A 17554-nucleotide genomic window follows, 5' to 3' on the forward strand; every position below is an offset into this window, starting at 1 on the left:
CTGTTCTCACTAGACGACCAGTTCTTTGAGGGAAAGGCCTGTATCTTATTCATCCTGGTACCTCCAGCACTTTGCATAACACCTGGTACATAGTTCCGGCTCAACCTGTGTTTCATGAATGAATAAATAATCAGCTATTTTATAAGATTAAAAAACACAGTGATGGAGGTTATGACATAAGGCTGTAAATATGGTTTTCCATTATAAAAGGCTTGAGGTTGGTAATGTCACTTTAAATATACAAATTATTTTTTGTGAAAAATGATCTTCTGTTTGGTAGCATTTAATTAGGGAAGAATTGGTTTTAAACTCCATGATAAAAGGGAAGCTCTTACCTTTTTCCTTAGCTTATAGACTACGTATTCTGAGACTTAAGAGTTTGTGCTTAATATAATTCTTTGGAAACCCTTAAGAGGACCTTCTCAGATGACATGCATCCTGCCTGCTGTGTTTCTGATTTGTGGTGCTGGGTACGCCGCATCTGGCGGGTTTCAGCAGAGATACTCTGCTAACCACTAAAACGATAATGACTTCTTAGAGAAGATAAGGAACAAGGTGGGGGAGAGACCGACAGGGTTCAGAAACCCTTCTATAGAAATGGGCTTCATGCCACTGAGAACAGTGCCTCCTCACAGTTGCACGCCTGAGCAGGTCATGGCCTCTCCTCATTTCGGAGTCCCTGGGTGGTACAAATGGTTAACACACTTGGCTGCTAACCAAAAGGTTTAATGTTCAGGTCCACCCAGCAGCACCTCAGAAAAAAGCCTGGCGATCTACGTCTGAAAAATCAGCCATTGAAAACCCTGTGGAGCACAGTTCTACTCCGACACGCGTGGCGTTTCCACGAGTCAAAACCGACTTAACAGCAACTGGTTAATAATAGCCTTTCTGCTTAGAAGCAGTACCAGTGAGAAGGCCATTTCTCACGAGATGGCCTCAGTCACACTTTGAGTGTACCTGGGGACCTGCTTGTTCTCAAAGCTTATTCACTGAAGGTTTTTTTTTTTTTCTGTCCTGGACCTGTGAAATCAGAGGGTGTGGAAAACTCATGCCAGATATATCAGCATCGAAATCATGACCCTGAAGGCAAAAGGTTCACTCCCCTAACTGGCTTGCGAGCCTAGAAATGGTGTGATATGGAGATTATTGCCAAAGACCGTAGTCTCTTCCTTTCCTCACAGGGTTGCTGCTTGTCTGAAGCCACTTGGAACCACCTCTGCTTTTTGATTTAGGTTTGGAGTTAGTTTTATTTAAGTCAGACGGCTCCGTGGGAAAGCGCGTGTGAATTCTCCTCTGCCATTAATATTTCTCTGCTTCAGTTTTTCCCTCCATTGGATGGGGTAGTTGTCATAGATTATCTCAGGGGTGATTTCCAGCTTTTAAAATTCTGCGATTTATTAGTCTGTCGTCTTTCATTCTTATTTCGAAGTCTCCAATCATTACTCTTATATTTGTGTCAACAGAATAAGCAAGAAGCCTCTGGCTTCCGCAGCGAAATGGCAGCCTTTATTGGAAAAAAATATGTATGTGGGAAGTTTTATTGTGATAAAATAAACAACCATTTTCAAGGCCAGTCACCGAGGAATTACAGGAAAGTATTCAATCTTCGGCCAGTATAGCTGCCGCAACCTGAGACGGCATCGGTACAAAGGATATTTATATGTTGTGTTTCAGAATAATAACTCAAACGCTCAAGAGCCTCATCTTGTGATATTATCGCAAGAATGTCCAGACAGTGTTTTCTTTAACTCCAGGAAGAGCGATTTAGGAGGACAGATCCCGCCACGTGTGTCCAGCTGCATGTTGAATTCTCTTGGAAGAAAAATGGTCCTATAAACACGGAAATAACGCAGTATGAATGCTTGAAAGATGTTCATTTCTTTGCTTATGTTGTCAGGACCTTGTATACACACAAGAGTATAAAATTAATAAACACTATCGAATAGGCTGTTAGCATAACTCAAACAGCAGTATTTTATTTGCATCATGCGGTGTAATTCTAGTTCACTCATAAATGGTCTTAAAACAAAAAAAACCATACCTGTCGCTGTTGCGTCAGTTCCGACTCATGACGACCCCATGTGTTACAGAGCAGAACTGCTCCACAGGATTTTCTTGGCTATAATCTTTACAGAAGCAGTTAGCCAGGCCTTTCTTCCATGGGGCTACTGGGTGGGTTTGAACCGCCAACCTTTAGGTTAAACCAGAAAAACAAACCCGTTGCCGTCGAGTCGATTCTGACTCATAGAGTAGAATTGCCCCATACGGTTTCCAAGGAGCAGCTGGTGGATTTGAACTGCCGACCTCTTGGTTAGCAGCTGAATTCTTAACCCCTGCACTACCAGGACTCCGTCTTCAGGTTAGAGACCTTAAGTGTTCTTACATGACTGAAAATTGAACAAAGTTTAATTATAGTTTGTGAAACATTGCTCAGCTACTTAGCAAATCCATTTACATATTTCACAACGTATAAAACTTTTCACTTTCAGTAAATTAAATATCGCCACTTAAGAAGCTGTTTTTAATGCCTGGAGGGTATTTCTCCACATCACGTATTCCCATCATAAGCTTTCTCCCTGGAGCGCTGCTAACGTTTTTGTATAGGAATGGTCATATGAGGGTGAGGAGAGGTGGAAAACATCCCCGTCCTCCCCTCCCCGCCCTGTCCCTTCCTGCTCCTGCACACTGTAGACTCATCCTGGAAGAATGCAGCAGGACGGTGACTGCCGTGGCGCACAAATGCATGCTTGTTCCTCCTGGAAGAGCAGTAGGTGGTGCCTGGAGATGCCATCACTTCGTTTCCAACTCTGATAATCTGCATTCCTGGGAAGCAGGCCTTTCCTTTTATCCTGCTCTCCTGATACCTGGACAGCTGAAGACTGATCTTATAATCTGGGAAAAGTGGCCTTCCCTGAGGGACATTTTGCAGTTTCTCTTGTGCAGGGGCAGATTATACTTCCCAGGGCAACCTCAAGGTTAAGGGTGGTGTTATTGGCATCTAATCTCAAATATACCAACTTGGATATCCCTCCCCTTTGCTAAGGTGGTTTCTGACTTCGAATTTGTGGATCATAAAGGGACGCTCGTGGAAAATCTTTTTATAGAAATGGACATATTGTTTCTGGTCCCTGCCTTTCTATTTTGGGGGCCCGGGGAAGGGAAAGATTTAAGGCGCTGTCACACTCCTAAAGCACACACAAAGCCCAGCGAGATAACAACTCTGATGTGAAACTTGTATCCAAAACTGAGACAGTTTTATTTGACACCGTCAACAGTAATTGGGACTTTTTAAGAAGCGGAGTGCATTAAAACACAAAACTGCCCCGACTAATAAAAGAAATGTGTCAATGAAAATTACAACTATGTAAAGGGTGAGTTCAAATTAGTCATTCGCAGGAAATAGCTATCCCTTGGCTACAGAGGACTCTAACAGGCCTTTGTATGCACGATATTCACAGTGTGCTCATTGGGATCTGTATTTTTTCTTCCTTTCGATAGGTTGTTGAAACGCCAGGCGTCAAGATGACTGAGCGCTTTGACTGCCACCATTGTAATGAATCTCTCTTTGGCAAGAAGTATATTCTGAGGGAGGACAACCCCTATTGTGTGGAGTGCTTTGAGACCCTCTACGCCAACACCTGCGAGGAGTGTAAGAAGCCCATCGGCTGTGATTGCAAGGTACCTGGCTGAACTCAACAGGGTAACTCGTTGGGGTAACTCTGCTGGATCCCTCTGGCCTCTCCAAGTACCGTGGGCTTCTTGGAATAGTTTGAGCTGATGTCCTAATCCTTATCAGCTACTGAAATTCTGTCTTTGAAGCCCTCCTCAGAAGGGCTGAAACCCTTTAAGGTTGTAACCCTCTCACAAGCCTTTCCCTTCTAGGTGCTTCCCTCTCTTCCCACTCTTACTTCGTAGCACTTGGATATTGCCTTTTCAAGACACTTGAATTTAGTGTCCCAGACCCAAGTCTCGTAGCCTAGGTCTTAGCGTTCTCCTCTAGCCACCCCACCTCTCAGTGCTTAAGGGCAAGGCTGTCTTACTCACTCCTGTCTGTTTGCCTTGTGGTGACTAACGTGTAGCAGGTGCCGTTCAGTAAATATTTGCTGAGTGAATGTATAAGTGAATGGGAGCTGGTTTCTAGAAAATGGGCACATAAATGCGCTAAATTCCTAAGAATATCATGGGTCCTTTTCGTGGGGGAACAACAGGATGTTTATTGGTTTGTTTGGTTTTGTTTGTTTTTAATGGGAAAAAGACTTCTGCATAAAGAATGGACAGCTCTTTTTGGATGGCCAAGAGTGGCTCCACAGAGGCCGCTGGTCATTTGTGCAGACTAACTTGTTGACTGTGAACCCTGGCGTATACTTTGCAGCACATTCTTAGTCAAGCCTGGACGACTGAAGAACACCCCTGGGGTCCTTAGTATTGACTATTGTTGTTGTTAGGTGCCGTTGAGCCTGTTCCAACTCATAGGGACTCTATGGACAACAGAAGGAAACACTGCCTGGTCCCGTGCCATCCTCACAATCGGTGCTATGTTTGAGCCCACTGTTGCAGCCACTGTGTCAATCCATCTCATTGAGGGTCTTCCTCTCCTTTGCTGACCCTCTACTTTACCAAGCATGATATCCTTCTCCAGGGACTGGTCCTTCCTTATAATGTGTCCAAAGTACGTGACACAAAGTCTCTCCACCCTAGCTTTTAAGATCTCTGATATCTTCACCTGCCAAACAGCAGCTAAAACGCTTGACTAGCACTTCAAGGGATTGTCTTCCTGGGAGCCACAGAATTACTTCCAAAATGGGGCCACTTTGGAATCTCCAAGGCATCCCCAGTGTAGTGGATTCCAGGCAAGCTCATATGTTCGAGGATCTCTTTCCTGCTGAAGTTGCTTCGTATTCTCCAGGAAGTTCTGCCACTCTGCTCAGTGGTTACAAGTGTCAATACATGATTGTAGACTGAATGAATGAGTTAGATGAGTTCATCTGTGCCTGTGACTGGATAATCCCAACATTCAGTCCAATTTCTTACATTTCTTCTATCACGTAGTTTCTGGGAAAGGCAACACTGAGAAGGCTACACCATCCATTTCTGTCGCTAGGTATTTAGTGACAGTGGAGGGATGATTTCCATCTTGTGCAGAAAGAGGCCGTTGCCCTGAGCAGAGATGAAGGGCGTGCCACACGGGTTAACTTGAAAGCAGGCTGCAGCAGTGTATCTTTTGGCTCTAGAACGGAGTGGCCTGCCAAGTGTAAAGGAAGTGAAACTCAACCGTGGTATTATGTACGGTTCAGAGGTTTGGCTACATGGAGCAAAAATTAGCTGATCTTGCTTGTCTAAAAGTTGAATATCTTCCTGTCTCCAACTTTGCCTAATATATGTCTCTTTGTCCCTAATGAGCATTCTTAATGTCTTTTTCATTTATTTAATTGGCTGAGCGTATGAGCTCAGACGCCAGACTGCCTGGTTCAAATCTGGCTTCTGTGTCTTTTCTGCTGAACTTTCTGCTGTGTCTTTTCTGTGAACCTGGGCCACTTACTTGACCTCTCTGTGCCCATCTCTGCATCTAGAAAATGGAGATAATAAGGGTCCCTACTTCATAGGACTATTAGGATAGGTAGATATAGAGCCCTTCGCACTCAAAATAGCAGCTGATGTTGTTATAAACTCTAGACTTCCACTTTTATTCTGAATACTTCCCCATTCTTTCTGCAAAACGTTCTCTCCACGCACCTCTTCCCATAAACCTCACTCTCTCTATTACTTTTCATTGTGGAAACAGCAATAAAAATGTCTGATTTGAGGAAGAACTAATGGACAACGGAGAAACATAATTATTTGATAAAGGCTTTACCTGGAAAAGGAGCCCCCCCTGGGGGGTACAGATGGTTAAGGGTTCGCCTACTGACTGAAAAGTTGGGAGCTTGAATCTACCCACAGGCTCCTAGGAAGAAAAGTCTAGCCATAGACTTCTGAAAAATTAGCCACTGAAAATGTTGGGGAGCATGATGTGACTGACGCTCATGGGGTCACCATGAGCGTTCATTGACTTGACGGCCACTGCTTTTTTTAAACCTGGAAAAAAAATACTCAAGCAAACTAGACGTTGAGATATTATTCTGACGATGAACATATCCTGTTTAAAGGGAAGGTTTTGGATATTTGGGGCCAGTCACTCTTGACCAGTGGCTGAAGTGAAAAACAAAACTAGAATCATTTAACATTTCACCAATATGATTTAGTAGAAAAGACCCTTTAAAACAAGTCATCTTTTGGCAGATACTTGACGAGCAAATAAACAAGAATCCCCCAAAATGGGCCAAAATCAACAAGGCTGCTGCAAAGCCAGGAGTTAATCATGGTGAACTTTTCAACCCGGTTTTTCAGTGAACTATTCATGATATGTGGGGTTGTGCCTGTGATCTTCTACCCTTCAGAGCAAAAAGAGATGTTGGTTTGAAGTTAGACTTTACCATCTGGGGCTTTTGAAGATTTGGGGTGGTTCTCTTGACTTTCAAGAATAATTATGTAGTTGACTTTGGGGAGAAAGCCATAATAGAAGAAAATGTTCCTGTTATTTCAGGAAGTGAAGCGAGAGAAATCCTGGCAGGCGGGTCTGCTAGGAAGAGCAACTGAGCTGGCCAATCTGGTTGCCATTCTTGTTTCTTAAAATAGCACAGCCACAGTGGGCCCCACTTAACGTTCTCCCTGAAGGATACGTACATGTGTTCAGCTTAAAAATATTGACAAGCCTGTGGGAATTTGGCTAATTTTGAGGGTATGGACTGGCTTTTAAGTGAGGCAAACAAGACTTCAGGACCTGTTATTTCTGTAGTTAGCTTACATATGTTTGAATATTGTTTCTATGGTCACTCAGTTATACCCTTTATTTCTGTTAAGTTACTGTGAGAAAATGCAGTGATCTCAAAGGTAGAAATCATTCATTTTTATGTCCAGCAGAAAAGTTGAAAACAGATAATACAAATAAAATTTTATGATCCTCTGACATTACACTGTTCTCACAATTTTTCTTGGACACCTGTTGATACTAGCAAAATATTTCTTTAGACTGATTACAGATGTTTTATTGGATGGGCCTACCTAAATTATGGGCTTCAGAAATTCAAGACAGTAAAGATAGCTCGTCCACTGACTCCAGTGATGGCTGTTGGTGCTGTTTATTTAACAAATCAGTGACTTTAACAAACTCGGAGCCACATGTAGGAGCCCCTGGGTGGTGCGAACGGCTAAGCACTCCGTTACTGGCCAGAAGGTCGGAGGGTTGAACCCACCCAGAGGCACCTCAGAAGGAAGGCCTGGTAATCTGCTTCCAAAAGGTCACAGCCTTGAAAACCCCATGGAGCCTTTTGCTATTTGAGCACCCATGGGGTTGTCATGAGTTGGAATTGACACAGTGGTAACTGGTTTATTTTTATTTTGTTTGAGGGAGGGTAAAAAATGGCGTCTGACCTCCTCTAACTTCATGAGGGAGAGTGAGAAGGCTGATTCCAGTGAGGTGGAGGCCAGGCATGCCTCCTCTCTCCAACCTTTTCAACAATTTTGACACCAACCATCCCTCCCATGGTACTCTGTACTTCTCTGCTGGGTTTGATAATTCGTTACAATGGCCTTACAGAACTTATAGACAATATCGTATTTTTATGCAAATAATGTCTGCCTTCTGTGTTTGTCAACCGTGTCCTCCCCCTGCAAGGTATCTTCATAAGCACCGCTATGCCATTTTTTTTTTGCATGTTGCTGTAAAAAAAACAAAATAGCATAGCACACTTACAAAAATACCTCACAGGAGGAGGATGCAGCTGGCAAACAAAAATATGGTACTCATGATTATAGGGTTTATCAGGGAAGTAACAGGTTACAATTCAGGATCAGGAACGACTCAGGATATAGTTCTTTGGCAAGGACAGCTTCTCAGCTGTGCCTGCAGGCAGGCCTCTCTTCCCTTGGCCTCTCGGCGTGGCCTCTGCCCTGCTTGGTCAAGTGTTATAAAGCTCTTTAGCTCCACCAGTAAGTGCCCAGAGGCACCCCACTCTGCCAGTAAGCCTTGGCCCAAAGGCACTCAACTCTCTCACTCCATGAGTTGGCAAGCCTAAGCTCCACGGACAAGTGCCCGGAGGCACTTTATTCCACCAGCAAGCCTCCCGCCTGGAGGCATTCAGCTGTCTCTCTCCATGGATCGGCAAGCCCCCTGTAGCCTCCTTGCTCCGTGGGCCAGGAAACCTACCATGCCGTCTCACGCTGGCCCATCTCATGCCGACCTGTCTCCTGGTTCTGCTGCTGCTATGTCTCTGCTGCTGCTTCTCACCGTTGTGTGCCCTTTCTTGTGTTACCGTTCTCCCCCTCTCTGTCTCTTGGATCTAGAAGGTTCTTAGTCCAGGGACCCTGGGTCCAAAGGACACACTCCGCTTGCAGCTCTTCTTGCTTGGTGGTAGTGAGGTCCCCACTTCTGCCTCTGGGATGGGTCATTTTAAGCCTAGCAGGATGGCAAAATTGAGCAATCCCCTTGTTAGGGCTCCATATACCTTATTTTCATGGTCCCACCCCCCACAAGGGTGCCGTGCACTTTATTCGTATTATTAGCAAGCTGTCCAATCCCCTTGGCAGACCACAGGCACCTTATTTGCATAGCCCCACCCAGCCATTTGGTAGGAGTTACAATACCATAGCGAGAAAGGCCCTTATAAAAGTGATCTATCAACCACAGAGGGAGACACACGTCTAGCTCAGACTTAATTTTCTGTGACTCCCTGAGAAATGCCAGGCATTCAGACTGGCTGTGCACTAGAGGATATGTGAAGAGAAAGAAATAGGAATGGACGAAAAGCCATTTGCAGACTAACAACCAGCATTCAAGGCTTATCTTCCAAGAGTAGTCCTAAAAGTTACCACATATTGAGCAATTATATTGCTTCTGGCACTGTGTAAAAGCCTCCATTGCATGCACTAAATTCCTCATAAAGCCCTGTAAGTAGGAACTTTCATCATTTTATATTATGGAAGAAACCACTGAGGCCTAAGGATCTTGCCCAGAGTTAGGAAATAGTAGAAGGTGGAATATGGAATTTTGAGTCCACGTGTGGTGTTTCCAAAGCAGGTGTTCCTCACCAATGTGCTATCCTGCCTGTCCACTTGCAACCTGGGGTGGGGTGGTGAGGTTGTGCACTGTTTCAGTGACTTGGGTCAGATGTGGTTAGCTTAGTGGTTAGTCCTGTGAATAAGGGGCATCAGCCTGGCCTCTATCAAATGACCTTCAATAAAAGGCCTCTGCCTTTCTCCTGGGCCCCTTCGGATGGCAATGGCTGTGTTATAAAAACGATGCCTAATTTGTTTCTGTGTCACTCTTCTCAGCTTTCTAGTTAATTAATTGGGAAACACCAAACTGATGATCAAATTGGGACAAGTCCACCCAACAAACTATAAAATTTCTCAGTTAATGTTGAGGAAGTTCTTGAAGAACAAAACAAAAACTGTAAGGGGTCTTTTGGCAGAAACTAACCAGAGACTTTAAAACAGTAGGCTAAGTCTTCATATATCCAGGGCAAGTTTTGACACCCCTGTATTCTTTTTGGAGTCTTCCTGGGTGGTGAAAAAGGTTAATGCAGTCAGCCGCTAACCAAAAGGTTGAAGGTTCAAGTCCCCCCAGACGCACCTGAAAAGAAAGGCCTGGGATCTGCTTCTGGGAAATCAGCCATTGATGACCCTTTGGAGCAGTTGTGCTCTGACACACAAGGGGTCACCATGAGTTGGAGTTGACTGGATAGAAACTGGTTTGATTCTTTTTGGATTGTTCCTGGCCAGCAGTTAAAAATACAGAACAAGGCTGTTTTAGGGAGCATAAGGCCAGGTTGGAAAAACCTGTTCTTCCTACCGTGGGGCAGGACTCCTCTTTCCTCCCGAGGGTCCTTCTCGGAAGAGCTCATATTCCAGTCACAATCTCACGCTCCAGCTTGCTAATTCACCACTTTCTCACTTGTTGGGGGAGGTTTTTTAAATTCTTCTAGATTTTCCACATAGAATTTGTAACAGTACTGAAAATATGTTGATTTGTTTAGACATCGTCTTCTAAGAAAAAGGCGTGCCCTCTGAAGGGAATTTAGTAAGCAGGGTCATGAGAAATGGGAACAAAGATGGCCAGATGGGTTATAGGAGAAGGACCTCTCGGCCCTTAAAAATCAAAGGGTCACCTGCTGGGCTCACCAAAAAAGATGCAGAATGTTCAGCAGCAATGGAGCAAGGCCAAGAGGCAGGATGCTGGACCCAGACTGCCTGGGTTTATAGGTGTCTCCACCTTCAATGAGCCATATGACTGAGCAAGTTATGTTATCGTCATAGATTAAATTGTGTCCACCCAAAATATGTGTCAACTTGGATAGGCCATCATTCCCAGTTTTGTGTGGTTGTCCTCCATTTTGTGATCTGATGTAATTGTCCTGTGTGTCGTAAATCCTGATCTCTGCCTGTGGTTGATGAGGCAAGATTAGATTATGTTAAAGAGGATTAGGGTAGGATGCAGCACCCTTACTCAGGTCACAGGCCTGATCCCATGTAAGGGGAGTTTCCCTGGGGTGTTGCCTGTATTATCTTTTACATTACAAGAGATAAAAGGAGAGAAAATCGAGCAGGAAGAGGGTTGGGAATTCCTACCACTAAAAAAGAAGAACCACCAGCAGAGCACATTCTTTGGACCCAGGGTCCCTGTGCTGAGAAATTCCTAGACCCAGGGAGAAGATTGATGACAAGGACCTTCCCCCAGAGCCGACAGAAAGAGAAAGCCTTCCCCTAGAGCTAGCACTCTGAATTCAGACTTCTAGCCTCCTAGACTGTGAGAGAATAAATTTCCGTTTGTTAAAGATACCTACTTGAGGTATTTCTGTTATAGCAGCACTAGATAACTAAGTCACCTATGTGCCTTAATTTCCATGTCTGTAAAATGGGGTTACTGATCTCACAGAACTGTTGGGAGGATTAAATGAGTTAACATATCTGGAGCACTTGGAATAGCGCCTGACACAGAGCAAATGCTGGTATTTCTGCCATCATCCATTCTTCTGGATGTTTGCTTTTTCAAGGATTTGAGAGAATATATAGTTTGAAACATGACCTGACAGTCTCAAAGTATAGAATATCTTTCCAAAATGCTGAGCAGGAATAACAGAGTGAAGCCATTTAACGAGTGAAACCTTGTAGGTTTGAGGAGTTGTTGGTTTGGGAAGACAGCAGTCGGACTTCTCCAAGCCCAGATAACAGAGTGTGCGAAGGAGAGATGTGAGCGCCAGCAGCATCTTCAGTCAGTCTGGGGTGCTTTTGCTGCCAAGGGTCACCTTTAGTCAGCTGAGGGGTCCCTCCAGGCCACTTCCTTGGTCTCAGGACTCAGCTGTTTCCCCAGTTAGATAAAGCCTCAACAAGGGACGTGTTTGGAGCCAAGCTACAAGCACTTCCCATATTAGGAAGGTTTCTGAAATGGAAAAACATAAAATCTGAACGGAAGTGTTTGGGCCTAATCTTACGTGTTTATCAACATTTTACTGCAATTTATGACATTTCTGTGAGCACAAGATTAGTGTTGGTATTTTTTTTCTGGGATCCATCAAACTTTTTTTTTTCTTTTCCACTCTCTCTCCCTAGAAGACTTTAAAACCAGGATATTTTTAGGAAAATTTAAAGTTCTTGGAAGTCTGTTAGTGTGTCTGTATTTCCGTAACCTTGGGATCTCTGTACCCCGGTTACACTCACTTTTGCTGCTAGCATGGTTGTCGTGGATTGAATTATGTCCCCCCAAAAATGTGTGTTATTAACTTGGTTAGGCCATGGTCCCAGTATTGTGTGGTTGTCCTCCATTTTGTGATTGTAATTTTATATTAAAGAGGATTAAGGTGGGATTGCAACATCACCCTTACCAGGTCACATCCCTGTTCCAATATAAAGGGAGTTTCCCTGGGATGTGGCCTGCACCATCTTTTATTTCTCAAGAGATAGCAGAGAGGGGGGAACTCGTACCACCAAGAAAGCAGCACCAGGAGCAGAGCACATCCTTTGGACACAGGGTCTCTGCGCCTGAGAAGTTCCTTGACCAGGGGAAGATTGAGGACACAGACCTTCCTCCAGAGCCAACAGAGAAAGCCTTCCCCTGGAGCTGACACCCTGAATTTGGACTTGTAGTCTACTAGACTTTGAGAGAATAAATTTCTCTTTGTTAAAGCCATCCACTTGTGGCATTTCTGTTATAGCAGCACTGGATGACTAAGACATGGGATACTCAATAAATCACAGAATTAAAATAAGCTAGACAAGACTAGCCCTGTATTAACCACCAAACTAAAAATCTACTTAGAGTTGTGGCCGGTAGAGATGAAAAGGGTCAGCTGGCACCAGGCCCTTTGCAGAAAATATTCAGAGCATGATATGAAGTGGAGCTTCAGGCACACAGGTTTAATCAATTATAATCTAGCTTCTTGGCTTTTGTGGCATTTTCCAGTAGGCCTAAATAAGCTCCAGGGAACCATGTGGCTAAAGTCCTGCCCCGTACTGAGTCTCTGTGCACACAAAGGAAGCAAAACTGGCGGTATTCAGTTACTATCCTCTTGCCATAAGATCTTTCCTCACTTCCTACTTATTGTGGACTTTCTTAAGTGATTCCAGGAAGAAGCTGCTCACATGAATTAACTCAGACTTGAAAAGAAAGTACAAACGTAAAGTCAGAGAAAGAGAATTAGAGAGAAATCCGATAGCATAATTATTTAGATGTGGGGTGGGCAATTAGTTTCTTGATACATAGGGACTTTACTGTGTGGCTTGTGACTTCTCTTCAGCAAGCATCACTTCCTGCTGGGAGAAGCTTCACAGGCAGGTAATCCCTGGGTGGGGGCAAATGGTTAACACACTCAGCTGCTAACTGATAGCTGGGAGATTTGAGTCCGCCTGAGGCACCTTGGAAGAGAGGCCTGGTGATCGGCTTCTGAAAAATCAGCTATCTAATACGCTAGGCAGTGCAATTCTACTCTGACACACATGGGTCGCCATGAGTCAGAATTGTTTTTGTGTTTTACTGCTCAGCTGGCTCTTGTCTGTTGGAGAGGATGAGGAGGGGTGTTCTAAGCCAAGAGGCAGCAGGGACAAAGGCCTGGAGGTGTGAGAGAGGGGACCAGAGCAAAAGGTGGGGGTGGGGAAGACCACGGCAGAAGGTGAGACTGGGAGAGTATGTTGGGACCAACTTGTAAAGATGCTGATGGCCGTGTCAAGGAGACAAGCACAGGTTGGCTCTTTTGGATTGTTGAAGGCTGCAGGATAATGGGAAGGCTGCAGAAGATGTCGTTGTTCACCGATTCTTCGCATCTCTGTGTTGGATTTGTTCATCTATAAGATAAGAATACATAGGGCTGTGGTGTGGTTCAAAATAGATAGGATGGGATTTTAAAAAAATAATAATTTTAGATGTAAAAGGTTTTCGAAGAAATTAAAATCACTAAACAAAACAAGGGTAGAGTGGCAGAGCTGTTAGCATTAGAGCTTTAAAGTGACAGAAATTCTAACTGATCTTACTCTCTTCAGGAAAAAAAAAAACAGGAGTAAATGTAATTTCGGCAAGTGACTCTTTGAAGTAACTGTTCTCATCATTACCTGTGATCTGAACAATAGCTATTACAAACAGTAATCAAGCAATTATAACATACCAGGGACTACTATAAATGCTTCGTGTGTATTACTGCATTAATTAACCCATTCAGTCTTTACAACCAATAGTAGGTACTATGATTCCTACTTTGTAGATGGGAAGTCTAAGGCCCAGAGAGGTTAAGTAACTTGTCCAAAGTCATACAGCTGGTAAATGGCAGAGCCAGGGTTGAATCTAAACAACCTGGGTCTAAAGTCCATGAGTTTAACCACTCATTAGATGAAATATGTATCGCATTTAAGTCATGCTCCTGGAATCCAAGAGGGGCTCTAGGCTAAAAGTGGCACAGCAGTTGTGCGGGTGACATCAGTCCTTCCCTCACTGCCTGTGTGCCAGCAATCGCTCAGATGTTAGTGGTCCAGGAAGTTCACTGCTGTCTGCAGCTGGAACAGTGTTCTATGGAGGACCACCACCAATGGTGGTACAAGCTTATTTAATAAGTATTTCTATTTATTTTATGTTGTACAACGAAATATAAGAGCGTGGTCATCTGTTGAGTGTTTATCTTCGGGGAAAATATTTTCTGTCAAAAGGTTGTGAGAATTATCAAACATCCTTGAATAAACAATTCAGGAACAACTGTATGTTAATGCAGAAACCCCTGTGTGTGGGGTACAGGCACGCATGCAAGGAGGAGAGGAAAAGAGGAAGAAAGGTGGAGAGAGAGGTGAGGCTGATGGAGAAATTGTGCAGGTGAGTTAAGATGGCCCCGGGAATGAACGTTGAGATTAAATCAACTCCAGTCAATTGAAAAGGCGTCGCGTGGAAGGGACTCTCTTTTAGGTTTCTTAGGATGCCCTGACCTCTGCATGCATGCCCTGACCGTGCTCTCATGAGTCGGGGGCATGGGATGAGAAGCCTTTACAGGCTTCTGTTTTATACCAGCCTGAAGGAGCAGGTCAGCTGGCATGGCGGAAGCCAAGGTGAAATGGCTTCTGGGAGCCTGGCACTTAGATGTAGTAGATGAGGCCATCTGAGAGGATGCAGCAGGCACCTTGGCAGAAGGAAATCTCTAAATAGCAAGAGTGACCTGACCTCAGGATTACCTGCTGCGCTTATTAGAAAGGTCTAGAAGTCTTGCTGTTTTGGTTGAGTAACAGCACGTGGATAACAGTGCCAGGTGCCGTGGAGGTGCCATGGTGAACCCATGTGTGTCAGAGCAGAACCGTGCTCCAAGGGGTTTTCAAGGGCTGACGTTTTGGAAGTCGGGCCTTTTTGAGGGGCACCTCTGGCTGGACTCTTGCCTCCAACTCTTCAGTTAGTAGTGGAGTGCATTAATTGTACCACCCAGGACTTCACATGTGGATAGTACCCCAATTTAGAGGGACACTTTTAAGTGTCAACATTCTGCATCAGCAAATCAGTCTTGCACTGTAGCTACAGTGTTTTCAAACCAGAAAACGTTAACTTTAGGGAAAAAGTGGATTTCTGCAGTGCTTTTGATACACATGAATATTTTCCTCTGGAAGCTCGGGGAATAGATTGTCCCCTACAGTCAGTTTTTCCATGACTGTCCAATCACGCTAGCGCATTCTGCTGCTCTTCCCTTTGTCTGGGACTAGCTAACCAGGACAGGGGACTGTGGTGAAATCCTGGCAGTTTACTTCTCGGGATGTTTTCCTTGGAGGCTTCTCTGCCGTTTTTTTTTTTTTTTAAGGTCAGTCCCAAAATGCACATTCCCTTGAACTTGTATTCCTTTCCTTCTCTTTTCTCTGATAACTTAAACCTTTCTCTGTGTGTTGCTTACTTCCCAGGCAGGGTAGCCAACGTGTAAAAATAAACCATCATTAAAGAAGCAGGTCTCTGTCGTTCCTTACTCCTACCGCCTCTCCCTTTTCTGGATTTCTCATCTTATCCAGGTGGTGATTCACCGAACATGGAAAACATTTTGCAGTGTTTCCACAATAACAGCCCTTTACGAGGTGACTTGGTCTGCACAGAGATCCAACTAAGTTCCGGAAAAAGCATTTTTCACCTGCTATTCACAGCTTATTTTTGTTATTGTTGATTTTGTTTTCTTATTGGTTTGTGTGACGTAGGACACCCCTAAGCCTGTGTTACAGAGTAGAACTGCTCCATAGGGTTTTCTTGACTGTAATCTTTATGGAAGCAGAATCGCCAGGTGGTTTCTCCTGTAAAGCTGCTGGGTAGATTCGAACCACTGACCTTTTGGTTAGCAGCTGAGTGTAAGCTGTTTGAGCCACCCAGGGACCTTCATAATTTTTTTTAATATACTTTTTCTATAACCAGCATTATAACAGTGATTAAAAAAAACCAAACCCGTGGCCGTCGAGTCAATTCTGACTCATAGCAACCCTATAGGACAGGAGAGAGTAGAGCTGCACCATAGAGTTTCCAAAGAGCCCCTGGTGGATTCGAACTGCTGACTTTTTGGTTATCAGCTGGAATCTTAACCGCTATGCCACTAGGGCTTCCTATGACAGTGACAGCATGATCAAAAATGCCAAGTCTTAAATTAGGCTGATTACCATGTTTGCTGGGTAGGGTTTAAATGATTTGCTCAACTTTATTCAAAGTTTAAACAAAGGCAGTATTGAACTGTGTTAATTTGGGTACAAAATACAGAAATAAAAGTTGCCAGAGTTTGCTTGTTTCTGAATTTTTTCCATGCATATACACAGATCTCATCAGGGGTACATTTTTAGTAAGTGGCGAGTAACTCCAGTCCTGCCAGAAGTTTTGCTGGTATTGTTCAATGGAAATAGCTGCCGAATCAGAAGGACTTGAGCTTGAATCCTGGCTCAGCCATAGGCCAGCTGTGGGACAGCGGGCAAGTTACTGGATTTCTCTGAGCTGCAGCGATAGCCTTTACTCTGCAAGATTGCACAGTGCCTGCAACTCAACGTGGAAATAGTGATCATCAGTGTTGTCCCAGAAAGAGAAAAAGAATGACTTTTTTTTTAATTGTGGTGAAAATTTACATAACAAAACATTCTCCAATTCAACAACTTCTGCATGTATAATTCAGTAACGTTGGTTACATCCTTCATATTGTACAGCCATTCTCCCTATCCTTTTCCAGATTATTCCACCACCATTAACAACACTTTGAAGATGTGATGTGTGCCCTCCAAGTAGAAACTCCCTGTTTTCCCCTCCCTTCCACCGCTGCTAACACTAATGATCTTTGGTTTCTATATATTTGCTTATTTCATGTAAGTGAAATCATACAGTATTTGTCCTTTTGTGAGTGGTTATTTCACTCAGCGTAAGTTTGCAAGGTGCATCCATGTTGTGGCATGCATCAGGACTTCATTTCTTTTTATGGCTGAGTAATAATCTATTGCGTGTATATACCACATTTTGTTTATCCATTCATCTGTCGATGGACATTTCGGTTTTCCACCTTTTGGCTATTGCGAAAAGTGCTGCAGTGAACATTGGTGTCCAGGCTTCTGTTTGCATTCCTGCTTTCAACGATTTATTCTTGAAGATGGGGTAAATGTGTGGAAAGAATCTAGGCCACACCAAATCCTGAATAAGGATGTACATTTGCAGATTTTGGGCTTCGCAGTTTATAATGAGTTTGCATATACAGATATTAACTCAAATTAAGGCAGTTTAAATGTACTTTATTTCATTTATCAAAACAACCAATAAAGCACAAGGTGATTTTTTTTCAAGTTTCTGGAAATACATCTAGATAGAAATACAAGACTGGTTAGTCCTCTGCCCCCAGGATGTATACCCTTCAGTTTTGGGGTCAGAAATGAGGGAGAGAGACTGAGCATTCAGTAAACTGTCTTTCAGTAGACTGACAGCGCCTTGTGTAGAGGGCCCAAGGGATCCTGGGATTCAGAGGAGAGTCAGCCTCGTGGAAACGAGTCTGTGTAGTCAGGC

The 17554-nt window shown here is 43.9% G+C and overlaps 1 protein-coding gene across 2 annotated transcripts in view; it reads left to right on the plus strand.

Annotated features, from left to right (window-relative positions):
• FHL2 (four and a half LIM domains 2) overlaps positions 1 to 17554 on the plus strand; it is an 81043-nt gene that overhangs the window by 48257 nt on the left and 15232 nt on the right. For both annotated transcript variants that reach the window (XM_049856980.1, XM_049856981.1), the window contains exon 2: positions 3499 to 3678. In XM_049856980.1, coding sequence (XP_049712937.1) covers positions 3499 to 3678 — 180 coding nt within the window. The remainder of the gene's footprint in view (positions 1 to 3498; positions 3679 to 17554) is intronic.

The sequence above is a fragment of the Elephas maximus genome, chromosome 17 (genome assembly GCF_024166365.1).
Source record: "Elephas maximus indicus isolate mEleMax1 chromosome 17, mEleMax1 primary haplotype, whole genome shotgun sequence".
In the NCBI taxonomy this organism is placed as follows: Eukaryota; Metazoa; Chordata; class Mammalia; order Proboscidea; family Elephantidae; genus Elephas; species Elephas maximus.